Raw genomic sequence first — 19560 nt, forward strand, 5'->3', positions numbered from 1 at the left:
AAAGACTGTCATGCTGAGAATAGCTTCTAATGTTATGATTATATATACATTACTCAATGAATGTTGTCCACTCTCTGCCTCTTTGCGTTTTTTTTTATAAACCAAATATGTATTAAAAGGGAGTACAAGGGATACTCCAACCCATAATACAACGGAACAGAAATCAAAACAAAATACAATACAAGTAATACAAACCTTGGTAGCACCTCTAATTGTGCACTAAGATACCCCTCCAAACCCAAACTACCAGCGTACTAGATTTTCATTCAAGCTATCCCCCTTAGCAATTTCTTCCCCAACATACTAATTCATAAGCCCCTGCACCCCACCTTTTCCTATTATAATGATTCTAAGCATATGCCAGGGTTCCTTTTCCACTCATACCAAGAATAAGTGAATCCTTTTAGCTTTGCTCGGTTCCATTGCCAAGCTTTAACCTGTACCAGCTCAAGTATATGTGCCAAATCCAACTCTGCAATATTAAAGTTATTGAAAATTACCCGATTTCGCATTGTCCAAATAACCCAAATAGTGGCCATCCAAACAGCCAGCTCCCCTGACTTGTGGAGCTTACTCCGCGTGCTTGAAGCAAATTGTAGCAAATGTTCCCTTGGCCATGGTATTTGCACTGTTGTTATGCCCAGCCATGCGTAGAACTCATACCAGATTGAAATGGAGACCGGGCATGAAAATAATAAATGAGACCCCGATTCTTGCAGTGAGTTACACAATGGGCAAAGAGTCTCCTCGACGCTGTTGATGATTCGTCGCTTTAACAGATTATCCCTCGTCTGAACTCGTCCCAACAGCACCCTCCACGCAAAGGATTTGATATTGGAAGGCACCGTTAATGTCCATATCAATTTAAAAGCATAATCAACCTCCTCCAATGATTGTCCCTGCAAAAAAACATAAGAAGAATTAACTGTGTAATCCCCCTCACCCTCCAACCCCCAGCTCCATTTATCCTTCTTATTCTCAGCCAACTGAACCCCCTGAACTGCGGCCAACAATTCCTCCTTCCACACTACCTCCCTCCCCCTTAACACTCTTCTCCACCTAAATTCCCAACACCATACTCCATCCTTCCACACACCCATGTCATTCACAGCTCCATATTTTTGCCTCGAAAGATTATATAATCGAGGGAAACGCAGCTCCAAAGGTCCACTCCCAAGCCAATTTTCAGACCAAAATTTTGTGTCGTTTCCCTCAAACACAGTTTTGTGTAAGCAAGCATCAAACCAATTCATACCCTCCCATAAACACTGTGCTTTGATCTCCTTCCACCAAGAAGAATCACCAAATCTGTTACTTCTCTCCTTGATCACACGGCACCATAAGCTCTCAGGTTCATTTAAAAATCTCCAATGCCATTTACCAAGCAGCGCCATATTAAACAAACGCCAGTCTTTGATGCCAAGACCCCCGTGGTCCTTAGGCTTGCATACCACTGACCATTTAACCCAAGCTACTTTACTGTTCTCCTCTGCTCCTCCCCATAGAAATCTTCTCATAATACCAACACAGGTTTTCAACACCCCAACCGGAATCTTAAAAAACGATAAGAAGAATAATGGCAATGCAGACAATACACTTTGAATGAGACATATCCTACCTCCGAAGGAGATGTGTTTCCGTTTCCAAGATGCAAGTCTCCCTCTCAATTTACTGATGATTGGGTCCCATAATGCCAAGCTATTCGATCTGCCCCCCACTGGGATGCCTAGGTAAATAAATGGTATTCTCATTAATTTGCAGTGGAGAACTGCTGCAAATCTGTTCAGGTTTCCACTCTCCACTGCCACCCCTGCTACTTTGCTTTTGTGAAAGTTAACCTTGAGCCCCGAAATTAGCTCAAAACATCTCAGTACACACTTCAGAGTTATCACATTCTGCATGGTAGCTTTGCCAATAAAAATTGTGTCATCTGCAAACTGAAGTATGGAGATCTTTAGCTCAGAATCCTCCCCAAATTTAAATCCCTCAAATCTGCCCAAGCTCACTGCTTTTCGGAAAAAGCCATTTAGACCTTCTGCCACTATCAGGAATAAAAAAGGAGATAATGGGTCCCCTTGGCGTAGGCCTCTATGCATTTTAAACTCCTCACACGGGCTTCCGTTCACCAATACAGACACACTGGCAGATTCTAAACAATTCATAACCCACCGGATCCATTTATTGCTAAATTGCATTCTCCTCATCATGTATTCCAAGAATTCCCATGAGACTGAATCGTATGCCTTCTCATAGTCGACTTTAAATATCATGGTTGACTCCTTCATCTTTTTTGCTGCATGAATAACCTCATTCACCACCACCACGCTATCCAACATGTTACGACCACCCAAGAATGCAAACTGGTTTTCATGTATAAGCTTTGCCAACACCTTTTTAAGACGCAAGGATAGCAGTTTCGATACTACCTTGTATAAACACCCGATGAGAGATATTGGCCTAAAATCATTTAGCCCCACTGGTGCTTTTACCTTCGGGATTAAGGCAATGAATGAAGCATTGCAGCCCCTTGGCCATACACCTCGCAGCCAGAAATCATCAAGTACTCGCATAAAATCTGCCTTAAGTAAAGCCCAGAACTTTTGTATTAACTTGAAATTGAATCCGTCGGGACCTGGGCTTTTTTCTCCCCCGCATTCCCACACGGCCTCCTTAACCTCCTCCTCGCCAAACCGACTCGTTAAGAAATCATTATCAGCCTGAGACAGCAAATTAAAATTCACCCCATTTAGAACTGGCCTCTCCCACGGACTTGCAGCAAAGCGATTCTCAAAGTACTGTTTCACCTCGACTTTGACACTATGAGGATCCTCTTCCCACCTCCCTCTGCCTCTTTGCGTATAGGTGTGGAATTAGCGGCAGAATCATATGCTTTTCCTCCATTACATAATTAATTTTCATAACGATTGGTCTCCCTTTTTATATCACTTGTTTATTTCTTTATTAGGGGGATGCAAAGCAGAGGCCTCTGATGAAAAGTTTTCATGCTAGCTATTCGTTACGTGGCTCATCCTTGTTGGCCGCTTGATTCAATTCTATGGTGTCACTCCCAAGTGCCATCTTCCACCATAAGTATTTATAATAATACATTAAAGATAACTTATACTAATTCAGTAAAGATAATTGCAGAAAATGAGTTACACAGATTCTTGGTCAAAATAAGTTTGGGTGGTTCATTTTTTATCTTTTTAATGTGTGTGAATTATGGTGACACTGATTGAAAATTTTACATGAGTGATTATAGATGTATATACACAATACACTTGTGGCAGTCATGCATCCAATTGACATATTAGTTAGTGGCGATTTTTAATTATCACTAGCTAGCATTAACGGCTGTTAAAAAAAGTGTCATTAAGTCATATGTATATTTGAATTGCTTATGTCTTTAATTATTCTCATAGAAAGGCTTAGTCATGTACTTTTGTTAGTTGATTTGCTTATGTAATTTTACATGAGTTGTGATTTGGTGTACTTTAATACTTTTGTTCGTTGAAATTGTTGTTTCTCTTGTGCTTTATTTCACTCTAAGTTTAAATATTCAGTATTCGGAAAATATAATAATTCAAATTTTAACGAACCATGAAATAAAATTGTGAAGGATAATGGTATAATTAAGCCTAGGTTTAAGTCATTTTCAGATTAGTTAATTAGGACTAAGTATTTAAGTTACTACATGGTACATGATAGAGTTGAAGAACTCCATATACTCCCTTAATAAATTTTTGCTTATTAGAAAAAACAAAAAAACAAGAAGAGAACCATTTTGGTTTTCACATTATAAATTGAAGTCTAGGTCAAACACCATGCCATTTCCAACCTTTGGAGGTTGAAACTTGAAAGAATGTGAAAAGTTTCCAAAGATCAAAATAAGGTTAATTTATTGACAGCTTAGGTCCACTTTTGATGCATGCTAATCCAATACATATGAAGTTTAAGGAACATATAGGGTTGTGATGGATTCCAAAAATGAAATAATGCAATTGTTGACAATGATGTTAATTATACCAAATACGTGGTTACTGATTAATTAATCAGATCCATTTATTAGGGCCACAAATTTTCATATGCTTGTGAATATGCCACAAATTTTATGCTTATGCAAAAATGACAGCTAAGTTGCAATCCATTTCTATATTTATATACCGGGAATAACCTATAAAGCAAAATTCGGGTTCCTATAATGTAACGTTTTATAAACTGAGAGGAGTCAACTCCAAATCCTCATTGTATACCATACAAATTAAATAAATGAATCTGAAAAAAAAAATGAAATTCTAAAACAGTTAAATGGCTAGCTAGGCTTCTAGGACTTTGATATATTAGAGTTTCAATTCATAGATTGTGTTCTTTCACAAAATGAGCTAAAGAGTACCCTAGATCCAAGTGTGATGGTGGTAAATGAAGAGCACGATAGAAGATACACTTACAAAAAGTACTCAACGCTTAAGTCAATTTAAGATTAGAGAAATAAAATTAAATGTCTAAGAACTACAATAGTGAACAAATGAGTTATGCTTATGTTATAAAATGATCAAACTTATATCCATTGAGTTCGATATGCATAGTAATGGTGCGCTTTAGCCTTAGTTTAGCTCTTGTGAGGAGCTTCTATGACAACGCTTAGGTCGTCTTTATGTTATTAACGTTGTAAATTTTGTCTTTGCTCAACTCACTGCTAAGTCGATGAGTTAAGACTTTGCTCTAGTCGTCTTGGTCAACCAACATGGTGTTCACTTGATTGTGAGCTTGATCTCTTGGCCGACCAAGACGATATTAGACCGGCCAGATAGCAATATCGCTACATTACTTTCTAGGGGTATATGTTAGAAATCTCACATTGGATAGAGCATAGATAACCTTTATAAGGGTAGTGCAAACCTCAACTCTTGAGCTAGCTTTTGTGGTTGAGTATAGGTCTCCCAATTTCTAATATGGTATCAGAGCCTATCTGAGATCCATTTGTTGTTTGTTATGGAGATCTTTCATTTTTGGACCACCCGTTGTTGTTGACTCCACGTTCCAGTTTGTTTAGTCCTGGACATGAGGAGGTGTGTTAGAAGTTCCACATTGGCTAGAGATAGAGCATATATAGCATTTATAAGAGTAGTGCAAACCTCAACTCTTGAGCTAGCTTTTGTGGTTGAGTATAGGTCTCCCAATTTCTAATATGGTATCATAGTCTATCCTAGATCCATTTGTTGTTTGTTGTGGAGACCTCTCATATTTGGGTCACTCGTTATTGTTGATTACACGTTCCAGTTTGTTCAGTTCTTGACATGAGGGGGTGTGTTAGAAGTCCCACATTGGTTAGAGATAGAGCATAGATAGTCTTTATAAGGGTAGTGCAAACCTCAACTCTTGAGCTAGTTTTTGTGATTGAGTTTAGGCATCCCAATTTATAATAGTATATAACCAATCTCTTCATTCTGATTACTTGTCAATCAATGATAGATGATGTCTTATTTGTTTAAATAATTTCAAACTTTAAGCTTGTTTTTCTTCTTCTTTAAGTTTTTTAGGGTTTGCAAGAAATGAGATGGCAAACATAAGTTGGTGAGTTAGGTTTTTGGCTAAATTATTGTATAAATTAAGATGAAAACTTTTTTTTTTTGAAATGAAGATGAAAACTAGGTTTAAGTTATTAGTAACTGTTGACTAATAATTACCATGTGATACCATTTTTATTTTTACTGAAAAATGCAATTTTATGCCACATATGCATCATTGGTACACGACAAGGTCGTATATGGTGCAACGCCAAAAAGGCAATGGCCTTAGGCCCCCAACCAAAAGATTAGTACATAGAGCAAGTCCAACGCTACGTGCTTAGCCCAGCCGGAGTTGCTAAGGAACCAACCCATAGTTTCTTGTACTGAGAGAAAATATTGTATTTTAAAAATAGGAATAAATTAAAATTAATTTTAAATTATATTATTTCACAAAAAAAATATTATAAATATTAATTAAATCAATTTAATATTAAAATATAAATGTAAATTGGGTGAAAATAAATATTTTAAATTAATGTGGTATGGTGGGACACGGGTGAGACCCTTGTAATAGTAAAATAAGGAATCATGCGTTGGAGTAAAATCTGATTCAGTTCCTTAGAAGTTCCATATGTCTGATGTGGCTATATAGGCCCACAAGAGTAGTGCGGAATAGTGTTTAAGGAACCAAATAAGGAACTATTGCTCTAGAGATGCTCTTATATACTAATATATTAAGAATTTAGGGAGTAGTAGAACAATTAAAAACATATCATATTAATTGTAACATAAGAATTGGGAAGTGGGAGTGCAACTTTGACTATTATTAATAGCAGTAGTATTCTGCATTAGCAAATTTACATTTTTCATAAAATTAATAAATAAAATATTTTTTATTTTTTCATTCTCAAAATAGAATGCTAATTTATGCTTACTTATAACCGTTAGTTTTTTTTTTATAACTTATATATTCATAGTATTGTACAAGTTTAAATTTCACTCATTGTTACTTCTCTAACAAAAGAATTTTTTTCAATATTTTTACCTTATCAAATGAGATATATCAAAGCGTTGCAAAATCTCTTATCGTTTCGTTTCTCGTGTTTCAGGTTCATTATTTTTAATTTATTTTGAAGTATTATTTTATTTATATTTTTTTATTATTCGCTTCTTTGCTAGAGAAAATGTCAATTAAAGTAAGGTTTTGAAAAAACTAGAAGATTAATATAAAAAATTGATAATTTATATGATATAATAAGTACTATAAAAAATCAATTCATCATTTTTGCCTTAGGCCCTAAAATTCATGTACACGACCTTATTTACGTGACTCGGTAGAAAGAGAAAGAGAGAAGACAAAGAGCGTGAGCTGGAGATCGTGGCCGACTGAGAAGGTTCTGGCCGTCGAGGCTTATTGACGGCAAGGAGGGCGAGATCCTGGAATTGTGGCCAGCGAACAAGGAGAACAATGATGCAGGTTGTGACGCAAAGGAGATGAAGGATTGAAGGATTGAGAACTATGTGAATGACTACTTAAAAATGGTGATCATAATAATTACTCCTAATATTTAAAATTTATAAAATAAAGTATTAATACAAATATATGAGCACTAACTTAATTAGAATATGTATTTTTTTCTATTTGTACACATCATTTTAGATACCACTCCTTCAAATTGGTTTAAAGTATATACCACACCTGTAACAAAAAAAAAAGTATATACCACACCGATCAATCAGCTCACCTTAAAAATAGCTAAACATGTTACAAACTTTGTGATAAGTTGCAAGCTTTTTTTTTTTACAAACCACTTCCTAAATTACAAATTATCTAATGTACCTGTTGTTGTTTGTACTGTTGTACGTTAGACAACTCCAAAATTGAGTGTGTTCAAATTCACTTAATTTGGTGGCCTAAAATCACATATGTAATAGAAGCTACAATGTATAAGTAACTTTTGTGGGGACATATATGCATCAGCGTCCATGAGAAATATATATCCAAACAAGGAGTAAACAAATAAAAAGTCACATTTACATTGTAGCTAAGCTTTTTACTCTGAACGGCATTGCTTTATAGTTCATACGCAGACAATGCGCCTGGTTTCACTCTTTGCATTCCTTGTTGGCTATCACTTGCTCTGAGTACGTATATTCATGTATACATAATATGTGGTTCTGGTATTTGGTATTGGAATCGTAGCGTATTATTTTAATACTATGTTTTGTGAACTTCAACATCAATACCTTTTTGTATGTTTTAACGTATTCATCTGATTTGTCTAGCATGAACTACTTCACCACATGTTAAGAAATAACTACTAATTAGATAGAAAATTAAAGAACACCAAGTACATATATATAGTAGATGTGGAATTGTTCTAGTTTAAAGTTTAAACAGATGACTATAGCATTTAAGTCAAACCGATGTTTTATGGTGAACCACTAATGCAATTACAGCAGAAATTGAAACTGTCACTATTGTGTAAATTAAAATGGCGAATGGCGGTTAAACCGCCGTTTACAAAAGAATCCGCGCGAACTTTACCTGGATGGAGCTGCAACATGTATGCTTGCTTCCATTTTAACCAACAAATACATAGATCAACTGAGATGAAGTTATTATAACTTAAATAAAAATCTCATATTCAAGTCACTATGAATATAGTCTTACCTCAATAGAGATGTCATAAAGGGTGAAAGACAAATGAAATGAAGTAATCTTGTGTCCAAGAGAGAGTTTTAAAAAGCAAGAGGTGACGCGCGTTTATTCGTTTTAGCATGCATTAATTCCTTCTCAATAAACTTTACTAGTTTAAAATTAAAATATGTGAGTGTTGGATTCTTCCTGAGGCAATGTTATTGTGGGTTTTCAAGCCACCCAAGCAATCATATTGGCCTCTCCCAAAGTTGATTCCTTTGCTTCCTTCTTAAGCCAAATTTTCAACCAATAAATGTCACACTCTGTCTTACTTAATTGGTAAAATCACTAACTTGCATGGCTGCCATACTTTTTCTCCATTGAGTATGGTCATGGACTCATGGTGCCAATTACCTCACTTTCACTGTCATGGTCTAATTGGTGTTTCCTCTATCAATGAATGTTTAAGCTTTATTTTTTAAAAAAACTTTTTGTGGGTATGGGAGAGAATGATTGGTTGTTCTTATCTTTTCCCTCCTATTAGTAATTCAAAAGGAGGTTTGTGACATCAAACCAGGAGATCACTAGGCTATGCTTTACAGATTTTTACATCGTCAAAGCAAGTGAACAACTTAATGAAAGTGACCTTACATACATGTTAAGCACATGTAAGATGAGATCAGTTAGAGCCAATAGGATTTTTTAGTAATATAGATACTAATTTATTGGATATTCAAGTTTTGTGATATTAAGAGTTGCCTTAATTTGTTTGAGGTCAAGATATAATACTAATTTTCTTATAACTATATGATTTGCAATTTAATTCAACCTATTAATCTAGATCTTCCTCAAGTATTTGGAGATGGTGGTTAAACTAAATGGAGATACAAAGTTTTTATATGATTCTAATATTTATGAATGAAGTCTCGGGTCAAGTTGCTTAAATTGCAAGAGTGACTATATGTGAACATAAACTTCTGTCAAACATTCAATAGATGTATATATTAGCGGTGTTTTATAGCCGCCGCAATCTGTAAAAGTTAAAAATTAGGCTTAATTCCACTTTGGGCTCCTGATGTTTCACAAATGTGCGGTCTGTATCCCTCATGTCTAAAATGTGCGGTCAAGCTCCCTCATGTTTCTAAAACGGTCGATTGAAGCCCTTTCGTCCATCTCCGTTAGTTGACTAACGAAAATGCTGACGTGTCACTTTTTTAATCAATAAAATATTTATTTTTTAAAACAAAATATATAAATACTAAAAAATTTCAAAAACATAAAATTCATAAATCCAGGTTCAAGCAGCACTCATGTTCAAATGCAACCCAGTTCAAAACCCTAAATCCAGAACTCGTCAGCTTCTACTCTCACAAACCCCAGATCCAAACCAAAACTCATTTTAGATATGGGGGATGCAGACCGCACATTTGTGAAACATCAGGGACCCAAAATGGAATTAAGCCTAAAAACTACTACTAAAATGTATCTTCATTGGATGCCTGACAAAAATGTATGTTCAAGAATCATTTTTGAAATTGGTATTGGTACTTACCTACTACCAAAACTCATCTCATTTATACAAGTAACAATATGAGTTCTTTAACCAGCCCATAAGGGTGATTTAACTTCATTCTAAGTGGATAAATAGAATTTAAGATAAGCGAATAAGAAATTTGTTAAGTTGTTTTGTTTTTTTATATATAAATATTATATCTACTGGAGTGGGTTTAAATATAACTCATGAGCTCGACAACATAGTAAATTTATGTGTAAAAATAATATTGTGAAAGAAAGACTCATTTTTCTTTTGTTTCTTTTGATATGATCACTTGTATTTAGGGATGGCAATGGGTCTCGAATCTATAGAGTACCTGCAAAAAATATCCATTAAAGGTAGGGTAAAAACCCGCTAGATGAGTATGGGGTTGGGTATGGGTAATTACCCGCAAAAAGTATTGGGTATGGGTGGTACCCATACCCGCACTCATACCCGCACAAACACATTATTATTATTATTATTATTATTATTATTATTATTATTATTATTATTATTATTTAGTATTATATGAACAAATTAACTTAAGTTATAGCTTTCAAACTTACTTATTTTAAAAAATAGGTGACTATTTAAAGTATTCATAATCATTGCTAATTTACTCCCACTTATTTTTAAAATTAGTAAGTTAATAACCTACAACTTTAGGACTATATTATAAATTCAAAATTAAAAATTAAGTTATACCTTTCTTGCTTATTGCTTATTCGTTCTAAAAAATATATTCTTAGTTGAATGATTTTATTTGTTACGTAGATAATCTTTTGTATTTATATTAGTGTTTTTTATTTAAAAAGTTAGTTGTATTTTTTGTTTTCTATTAATAAAAATAGTGAAAAATATATTTTGGTTAGCTAAATTGCGGGTAATGGTGCGGCACGAGTACGGACATATAGGTGCTCAGAGGGTACGGGGACGCACATTCAAGTTGCTACTCACGCGGGCACGGGTAATTTTTTAAAACACGGGTATGAGAATGAGTACTATAGTACCCTACCCATTGCCATCCCTACTTGTATTTTCACTAGAAGTAATTATGTTCAACCAAAAAACATCTGAGGATTATGGTGGGTCAGTTTTTAGACCATAATTCGAACACAAGACCTTCTTGAAAAGTACTTTGGATGCAAACCACTAACATTTATTAAGACTTAGTAAATTTTTTAATAGGTAAGTTCCAATGAACATTTATCCAAACTGGTCAGCACACGACCACCTTATTTTTTTTTGAAAGGGGCAGCACACGACCACTTGAGACAACTATTGTTATTTCCCTTTTGATTATGCAGCAACTTTTTATGAAATTGAAACGTAAGCAAAATGAAATAAAATAAAACTAGAAAGCAATAAAGAGGTCTTTTCATTGTGGCACAGAGAATCCAGTTGAAGAAGCTTTTTGGCACTCCACACTACAAATACCCCCCACATCCCCTACTTGCTGCACCATCAAACCAGAACCATTCCTCTAACAACATCTGAATCACCACCACCACCACCACTCTCACCCTTTTCTTTCTCCTTTGCAACTCACACTCCAAGTTGAGATGTCAACTTTTGTAAGCGAGAAGTTTCAACCCAATAAGCCTCTGAAAATAGAAGAAGAGACCATGTTCTTGCAGAAGCAGGGCATTGTCACCATTTTAGCCTCTGAATCTAACTCTGTTAGAAACAGAGCTATTACCACCGCTTCTCTTAGACGGACCCTATCCGCTGACATGTCTTCCAAGAAATGGATTTCTCAAAATCCCATGAAGAAAACTGTTTCCTCTGAAGAACTCTCACACTCAAAAGCCACTTCTGAATCTCACTCACTGTCCTCATCATCTGAAGAAGACAATGAAGAAATGAAGGAGATAGAAGCTGAAGCTGAGCATGATCATCAGAAAACAGGACCCTTTAACATGTGGGGTTCAATCTTTACCCAAAAAGCCAAAGATGAAGCCCTTAACTTGTCTCCTTATGTTCACCCACTTGTGAAAAAGTCAAAAAGCTTCTTGAGTGACAAGAGTCTCCAAATATGCACTGAGAGCCTTGGATCCGAGACTGGCTCAGATGGGTTCTCTTCTTACCCATCATCTGAAACAGGAGGAACAGAGGAGGAACAGAGCAGTGAAAAGGCACCAGAGGAAGTGACATTTGAAGCACTTGATGATGAGGAGTTGCATGTACCAAAATACAACTATGCTGCTAAGAAATCATTGCCTCGTTCTTTCCCTCCTCCACTCTCTTCACAATCACTCCACATGCGACCCCACCGTGACAATGGAAGGTTGTTCCTGCAAGCTGTGCCTGTTGCTCCACAGAACAATTTTTGTGCTCAGCGACAAGATGGTCGTCTCGTCCTCACTTTTTCTAGTAATCTTGAGGAAGATGTTGATGACTATGTGGCTGAAGGAGAAGAAGAAGTGAAAGATCATGTGGTTGAAGAGTTTGAGGAAGAATTTGAGGAAGATGATGAGGCAGAGGAAGGTGATGATGAGGCTGAGGAAATTGAGACAATGAAATCAGAGCAAGCACATATTTTGTCTGGTGGAGTGTTAGCATTGATGATGAATAAACCAATTGGGTTGGTTAATAAGAGTCCAAGATGGTCAGAGAAATTCAACTTTGAAGTTGCGAAATTTAAGGATGTTAATGGGGTGGTGCAACCTAGTACACTACCAAGTTCTTGTTTGGTTCCGTCAGCAGCAAAAGGTCCTAACCCATTCTTCACCCATCAACAGAATCACAATCAAACTTCATATTATGGAGAAAAATTGGTGGTTCTGAGAGGGAAGAATGGTGATTACTTGGTTCACAATTTGAAGAGTTGCAAGGATGCTAGGAGGTCTTTTCTATTCTGGGAGCCTTATTGCATTGCTACCTCCTAATTACCTCATTGGCCTAATTAAATACTAGTTATTATCTCATAATTTATAATCTGTGATTTTCTTTCAATCCAGTTCCCTTCTATTTCAGGGAACTGAATTCAAATAAAAGAAAATGGGGAGAAAGGGAGGGAGGGAGAGTGAAAGAGAGATAATACTCTACTTGCATGAGATTAGAGGGATTAAACAGTGTCATGTAATTATTATTTATGATTTATCCATCTGTGCTATCAGACAATTGAAGAACATAATCTGAGTTCATCATTAACTTTGTTGACTATCTTGTGTCCTGTGTTAAATTATCATGGTTTCTTTTCTTCAACTTTCTTTCTTTCGTACCAATTGGATGGTGCCCTGCCTAAGTGGTCTTATTTTTGGGAACACCATGATCTGCCGCTGATATGTTCTTGATTTTAAGTCAGGGAAAATTATTTGATCACACCCAATTTTATTCACATCTACATACACTTAATGGGTTGTTAGAAAAGCACTATTCATAAGAGAAGTTCCAATCTTGGCCATTCAATTCAGTTTCCGATCTAATGGTTGATTTTCATTCCTCACCTAACCACAGTACCACACCTTCCATCATTCATGTTTCCCCTCATTCATAACCATATGCTACCAGCCTACCACCAACTCCACTCCCATCATTCCTCAGAGGTGAAAGGAGGAAGAAGCAAAGGCAAGCTTGCATCAACAAAAGCATAAATAAGAGGCAAGCTTGCATCAACAACCATGAATCCTTCTCCACCACTGCAGTAAACCCCAGAGGTCAGAACAAAGCTCCTCCACCGTCCTCACTTTCGGTCGCTCCGCCACCGTATCTCCGGTCACCGCTCGCCGTGCAATCTCTGCCCAGCCACCAATTGCTTCGCCCCATAGCTCCGACATGCCTCTATTGTTGGTTGTTCATCTCCCCTTTCTTTAATCGCTCCTTCTCTCTCACTCTGTTTCGTAATCTCCCATTCCCTCTCTGTTTCTGAATCACTCCTCTCTCTCTCATTCTCGATTTTTCGAATCTGGGTAAGGAAAAGGGTAGAGGCGGCGGTTGTGATAAGGGTTTGGGGCTGAGGTATTGATTTGGGGTTAAGAAAGGGTGAAGGGTTCCATGGTTGAGGGAGAAGGAGGTGTGGCTTCCATTAGATTGTACGAGAACGCGTTTTTTGATCCAATTGATGATGGAGGCTTTTATCATGATGTAGAAGATGTGAACCGACAATGACGCAAGATACAGTGCATTTTTGTACCTTAAGCTTCACTTCCCCGATTTCATCATCCATTTCAGATTCGTGGCTCCAATGGTGTACCGACAGATGAGTTTCCTTTATCCAATTCTTCACTCAATTGATCGTACAAATAGTTAACCTACTAATATTCAATCAATGTCCTACGGGTTATAGAGTATAGAGTAATGACTTTCTTTCAATCCCACTCCTATAAATACTCCTATGCTTTTGGAGAGTGTGTGTTCTCATGGTTAATCTTTACATTGTTTTATTGTTTCAGCCATGGTTCTTCTGGAGGTTGTATTCAACCACTCAGGTTTTTTGGAAACCTAATTTCACTGCTTTATTTAAATCCATTGGCTTTTTTGTTTTATGAAGACCGTTTGTTGTTTGTTTTCCTAGGTATGATGTTTTTAAACTCTGTTGAGAGTTGGATTTTTTGTCATTTAGTTCTTCTTGACTGAAGATTAAATAGATTTTATTTTTAGGCTTTAATTAATCTATGAATTTTTCATTTTAGGATGTGATTGTTACTCCTATTTAATCATGATATTATAATTATACACAACTTCTCACTTGCTATGAACCTATTCTTCTATTTGTTTTCTCTGGTGCAGTCACAAGAAAGAGGACAAGTTGTTTGGCAGAGTTCCACAATTCAAGAGGAAGTAAAAACTTCTAGAGGTGTTGTCAAGGAAGAAACAATTAATAACTTGATTTTGACTTCATGTTATCTGAAACCGTATTTTGATTTTGATTTTGATTTGAAGACCCTTCCTAAAGCTTACATTTTAAGCTTTAAGATTCAATTTGGGTATCTGAACCTCCAAGGCAAGAAGGAGTGTTGAGAAGTTAAACATGGCTTTGGATGATGTTTAGAGTAGATTAGTTTGATTTGAATAAGTCAATTAGAATCTGCCACTAGCTGTTAGTGGACTAGATCGGTTCTTTGTTGTTTTCGATTATAAGTAACAGTCCCTAAAATGAAGGAGTATATTATCTCTCATTTAGTATTTTTTTAGAAATGAGGTAGCATAGTGGTAGCATTTGTAACATATCTGATTGTTTTCAAATTATGATTACTGTTATTTCTAACCCGTTTTTTTATTGTTTGCAAGGGCAGAAGATTGAGACAAGTATTTGAAAAACAATGATCCTCTAATTCAGGGGTGAGGTTGCTGAGGGTAAGGTGTATAAGGTTATATAATTCTCTCTTATCCTAAATATTGGTTTGTACCGTGCATATTCTCATGAATTTTAGATTATTTTCAATGCGAGGACGAGGGTGGTTCGTGATGAATCTGAGTTAATTCCAATGATTAATGAATGGATTGTCTCTTAAAAACTCAGCTGAGTTTGAATTGACAATGGGAGCATGTGACTTTCTGACCGGTGAGTTGTTGTAACTCTTGAATGGTTACATCATTGCAAGTGGTGGTGTACATGTTATGCGTCATTGATTTGGTCGTATCACATTCATTCTGTTCATACATTTTTTTTAAGATTTGATCGGTTTGGTAATTGTCGTCTCTACGGAGAAGCGACTTGTGAAGGGTGCTAACGTGTTCAGGGTGATTATTTTGGAGCTAACGGATGATAGGAATTTTAGCTATATGGGTAGTTTAATGAATGAGAGAGAATAATATTCTAGATTTTGACTATGAGTGGTCAAGTTTGAATTTTGGCAAACCTGCTTCAGGTGTTCAGCCAACTAAATTGAAGCTTTCTCTGTCAATAAGGAAAGAGTCATATTTGTTTCTTATTGTTGACTATTATTTTCCCCTAATGAGCTAGCTATATGCCACTATTGTTATTGAGATTACCATGACCCTGCTTCTTCTGGCATGTGAGTTCTTTTTGTTGCTATGTTCCAGCGCCTTTGTTCATTGCTTCTTATGTTAATTCTAAATTTGGTTTTGTTTAGTTTGTGAATTGGTTTTTGTTGGATCACTGCATCTGCTTGTGCTTTTTTTTTCTATTTGGGTTTCTTGGCAGATAATTGTTGAGTTAATTTTCTTTATATGCCCATTTTTGGTGGTTAAACTTATAGGATATTTCTTGCTGCTTCAGGTATAAGATATTGGCATTTGCTCATGTAATTTTGTCTTCGAATCTATACTATGTATTAACTCAATTATGGTTCCATTACTATAAACCTTTTGAATTTGTTTTGTTTTCCTCCAAAGTAATTTATGCCTATAGCTCGTGTGTAGAATGAGTAAGTGAATATTACTATATATTAACTCAATCATGTTTCCACTTCTATAAACCTTTTGAATTTGTTGTTTTCCTCCAAAGTAATGTATGCCTATATCTCATGTGTAGAATGAGTAAGTGAATATATATGGATGCGACGGGAAGCACGGTAATGGGTTCATAGGTGCTTTGTTTAAGGTCTCGGTGCTGCCCGAGAGACCTCCAATGCCGGAAGAGCACTTCTTCTAGCACATGATCTTCAAGGGAGTTATGAAGCGATTGGAGAGAGAGCTCGAGGAGGATATCAAGAACATGAGGGGTCGCTGCTGGTAATTTACGATTTGTAGTTCATAAAGCTCTACTAAGGATTGAAGCCTGGAACCCATGTATTTCCCAGCTTTGGTAAATTCACGTTTTTATTCACAGTGAATCAGTGATATTATTTGTTTTTTTACTGCAATTATGATATCTTGGAATGGACTATTACATGATGTTGAATTTCTTCCGTCTATGCTTATGTAAGCAGTTTATCCATATTTATTTTACTAATATTTTTAGAACTGGTCACTTATATCCAGTATGTGATTAGGGAGGAGTGTACAAACACTTTTAATGTGGATTGAATGAGGTTCCAAAATATAAAAGAAGAAAATGAAATTTTCTCAGGAGAAAACTGCAGTATATGAAAACCAATGTCGAAGCAATATTTGAAGACCAAAGTCCCAGTTATGGGATGTGTCGCAACCGGGGGTCGCAGCGGGACGACGCGCTAAAACTTAATCAATGTATCAGAAGAGTCGCCACTAATGTTTTTAGGGAGAACATCAGAGAACCCAAATAATAAAAGAAACCAAATCTAGATTCGGGAGTCGGTTACGTATAGGGAGGTGTTAGCACCCTACAACGTCCGTCATAAGGCAGTTACCTATGGTTAATTATGCAAGATTTCTTAGCTTTCTAAATCATTTATTTTACCCTTAAGAAAATGTCTTGTATTTTATTTTTAAAAAGAATATTTACGAGTTGCTAGTGTAATGAAAAGATTATTCTACAAAGAAGAACAAAATTTAGATTTTTTGTTCGGAGTGCCTGGCGGGAGTGACCCCGGGCCTACGTATTCTCTATCAACAGAGAAAATCAAGGCTACGTAGTTCTTGGTAGAAAAACATGAGTTGGTTGTGATATTTTAATTTCCCAAAATATTAATAAATTTTTTTAGAAAAAAGATTTGTTTTTTTTTGTTCTTTTTGCAAAAAAGGTTTCATCCTATCATTTTACGATGGATTATTAATGACATTGAAGAAAAATACATTTTTTAGATTTTTTAAGAAAAAAACAATTAGTTGGGAAGAACAAATAGTAATTTCAAATCTTACTGTTCACATACTACTAGCAAAGATCACACTATGGTACCAAGTGGGCCAATTAATCAAAAAAACGAGAGGGCCATCAGATATAGTTTTTTTCATATGTAGTTTTTAGTAATATTATGGAGAGCCCAACAAAAAAGGAGGGCAGCGGACCAGCCAAAAGAAAGAAAAAAAATAAACTCAGGAAGAAAGAAAAAAAAGAAAAAAAAAGGGAAAGAAGATGGGCCTTTAACCCGCAACATAATCAGAATAGATCTCTTAGGTTTAATTAAAAAAAAGGAAGCAAGAGCCATAAAGGGATCAATTCCAATTCTTTTCCATCAGTTACTTTTTCCTTTTATACGTTCTCTTCGGGAATTGGGTTTAACATCCCACCCCTTAGGCTTCCCGCCCCACTTAAAGTGGGGAAATTACCGGAAACCCTCCGGATTAATATCGGTAAATGATTTTCCGATACGTATCGGTTTATCATTTACCGATTCGTATTGATATAACAGCATCAGATAGGTTTTGAAACACATAATTTTTAAAACCCATTTCCCTCCCCAAATCACTCCCTCTTCAAATCTCTCCCAAACTTGCGTTCCACCACTCCAAGCTTCGGTCCCATCATCATCAAAGCTTCCTCAAAGCACTGGAACTCCTATTCCATTACATTCAAAAGGTAAGTTTGATTTTCATTGATTCTCTCACATTGATTGATGATTAGAGGTAGTTGATGGATTATTAGGTGAATGTTGAACACTAGGGTAGTTGATTGATGATTAGAGGTAGGTTTTATTGACTGAAATTGCATGAAACGGTCATGGGCACGAGTGGGTCGTTTCCAGTTCTGGGTTTACTGTAAAATCGGAAAAACATTTTCCGATTCTGTAATGGAAAATGTTTTTCCGATTCTGTAATGGAAAAACATTTCCCGATTGTAGTCAGTTTATTAAGCCAGTTTTTTTTAAGCCAGTTTTTTTAGTTTTAAACCAGTCCACCATCTATTGGGCTGAATATTTTGTACAAATTTTCAAATATTTTAGTGTCATGACACTGGGAAAGGGTGTTGATGGTATCAGCTTATTAGAACTAGGGAACTTCCTTAATGTTGCATTTTAGTTATCTAGATTGACAAATTTGGTTATATAATTTATTTTCCTGTTCTGCTACTGGTGTCCTATGATAGAATTCATAAATTCTTCTTCCTTGGAAAATGATAATTTATGTATAACAGGTTGATATGGTCATAGTACCAGCGTCAACTGGGAAGATGGAAAAATATTTTATTAAGCCAGTTTTTTTTTTCATTATTTTTTTATTAACTGAAAATGCTATATGAGAGATGTTTGTTTCTATATGAGAGATGTTTGTTGCTATATGAGAGATGTTTGTACAAGCTGTAACTGTTAAAGTTGCTCAAGTTGTAATTTGATGTTAAATTTGTTTGCTTTTCATAGGAGAATGAAGGGCGGGAGGAAGAGGTCTCGATCTTCTACAGTCGATGATGCAGAGGATCGCCACGAGCGCTTGCATGCTTCTACGCGGCGCGGCGACCATCGAGCAGCTAGTCAGGCGGTTGAGGCTTCGGCCCCGTCTCCGTCTCCGTCTGCTACTCCGGCCGGGGCTCCGTCTCCGTGTCCGTCTGCTACAGCTCCGTCAGGTGGTCCGTCTGCTACAGCTCCGTCAGGTACTCCGGCTGAGCCTCAGCCTCATCCTACTCCGGTGTCTCCGATGGTTGAGTTACCTCCTGAGGAGACATCTGGCGAGCAGTCTTCTTCGGAGCCCAATGGCGAGGAGTCTGCTTCTGAGACTGCTTCTGAGACTGCTTCTGAGACTGCTTCTGAGGCCAGTGGTGAGGAGGAGGAGCTTCTTATTCTCCAGGAGGAGATTGATGCTGCTGATGTGGTGCCAGAGGAGGGGGCACAGGGCGGTGCGGATGACGACCTCATCCAGAGGGTGGCACCGTTTCCCGGGGGGCCTGAGGATCTGTCGCTTCTTGCGCATTATCCTGACCACAAGGCTCCTTGGACGTGGCAGGCACTTCTTCGCACAGACCCGCGGTACGTGGACCGTCGGACATTGAGGGTGGCCACTGTTGGGGGGAAGGTATGGAACCTCCCCTGTGATGGCGATTCAGAGGCCCACACACATGTGCGACAGCTGCTGCAGCAGACGAGTTTGTATCACCTACCTTGGTGCGGGTTACC

The 19560-nt window shown here is 36.8% G+C and overlaps 1 protein-coding gene across 18 annotated transcripts; it reads left to right on the plus strand.

Moving 5' to 3' along the window:
* Window positions 1-11063: 11063 nt before the first annotated feature.
* Window positions 11064-16507, plus strand: LOC130748347 (protein FAF-like, chloroplastic). 18 transcript variants are annotated; one of them, XM_057601549.1, is made up of 5 exons: window positions 11064-14204; window positions 14420-14486; window positions 14921-14986; window positions 15064-15194; window positions 16128-16507. In XM_057601549.1, the coding sequence occupies exon 1, from the start codon at window positions 11251-11253 to the stop codon at window positions 12574-12576; it is 1326 nt and encodes a 441-aa protein (XP_057457532.1). In that variant the 5' UTR covers window positions 11064-11250; the 3' UTR covers window positions 12577-14204; window positions 14420-14486; window positions 14921-14986; window positions 15064-15194; window positions 16128-16507. The 18 variants fall into 18 exon arrangements, with proteins under 18 accessions (XP_057457532.1, XP_057457530.1, XP_057457535.1 ...); XM_057601547.1 differs by having other exon boundaries at window positions 14926-14986; XM_057601552.1 differs by having other exon boundaries at window positions 11064-14118; window positions 14926-14986.
* Window positions 16508-19560: the final 3053 nt, after the last annotated feature.

The sequence above is a fragment of the Lotus japonicus genome, chromosome 3, assembly GCF_012489685.1.
Source record: "Lotus japonicus ecotype B-129 chromosome 3, LjGifu_v1.2".
Classification (NCBI taxonomy): Eukaryota; Viridiplantae; Streptophyta; class Magnoliopsida; order Fabales; family Fabaceae; genus Lotus; species Lotus japonicus.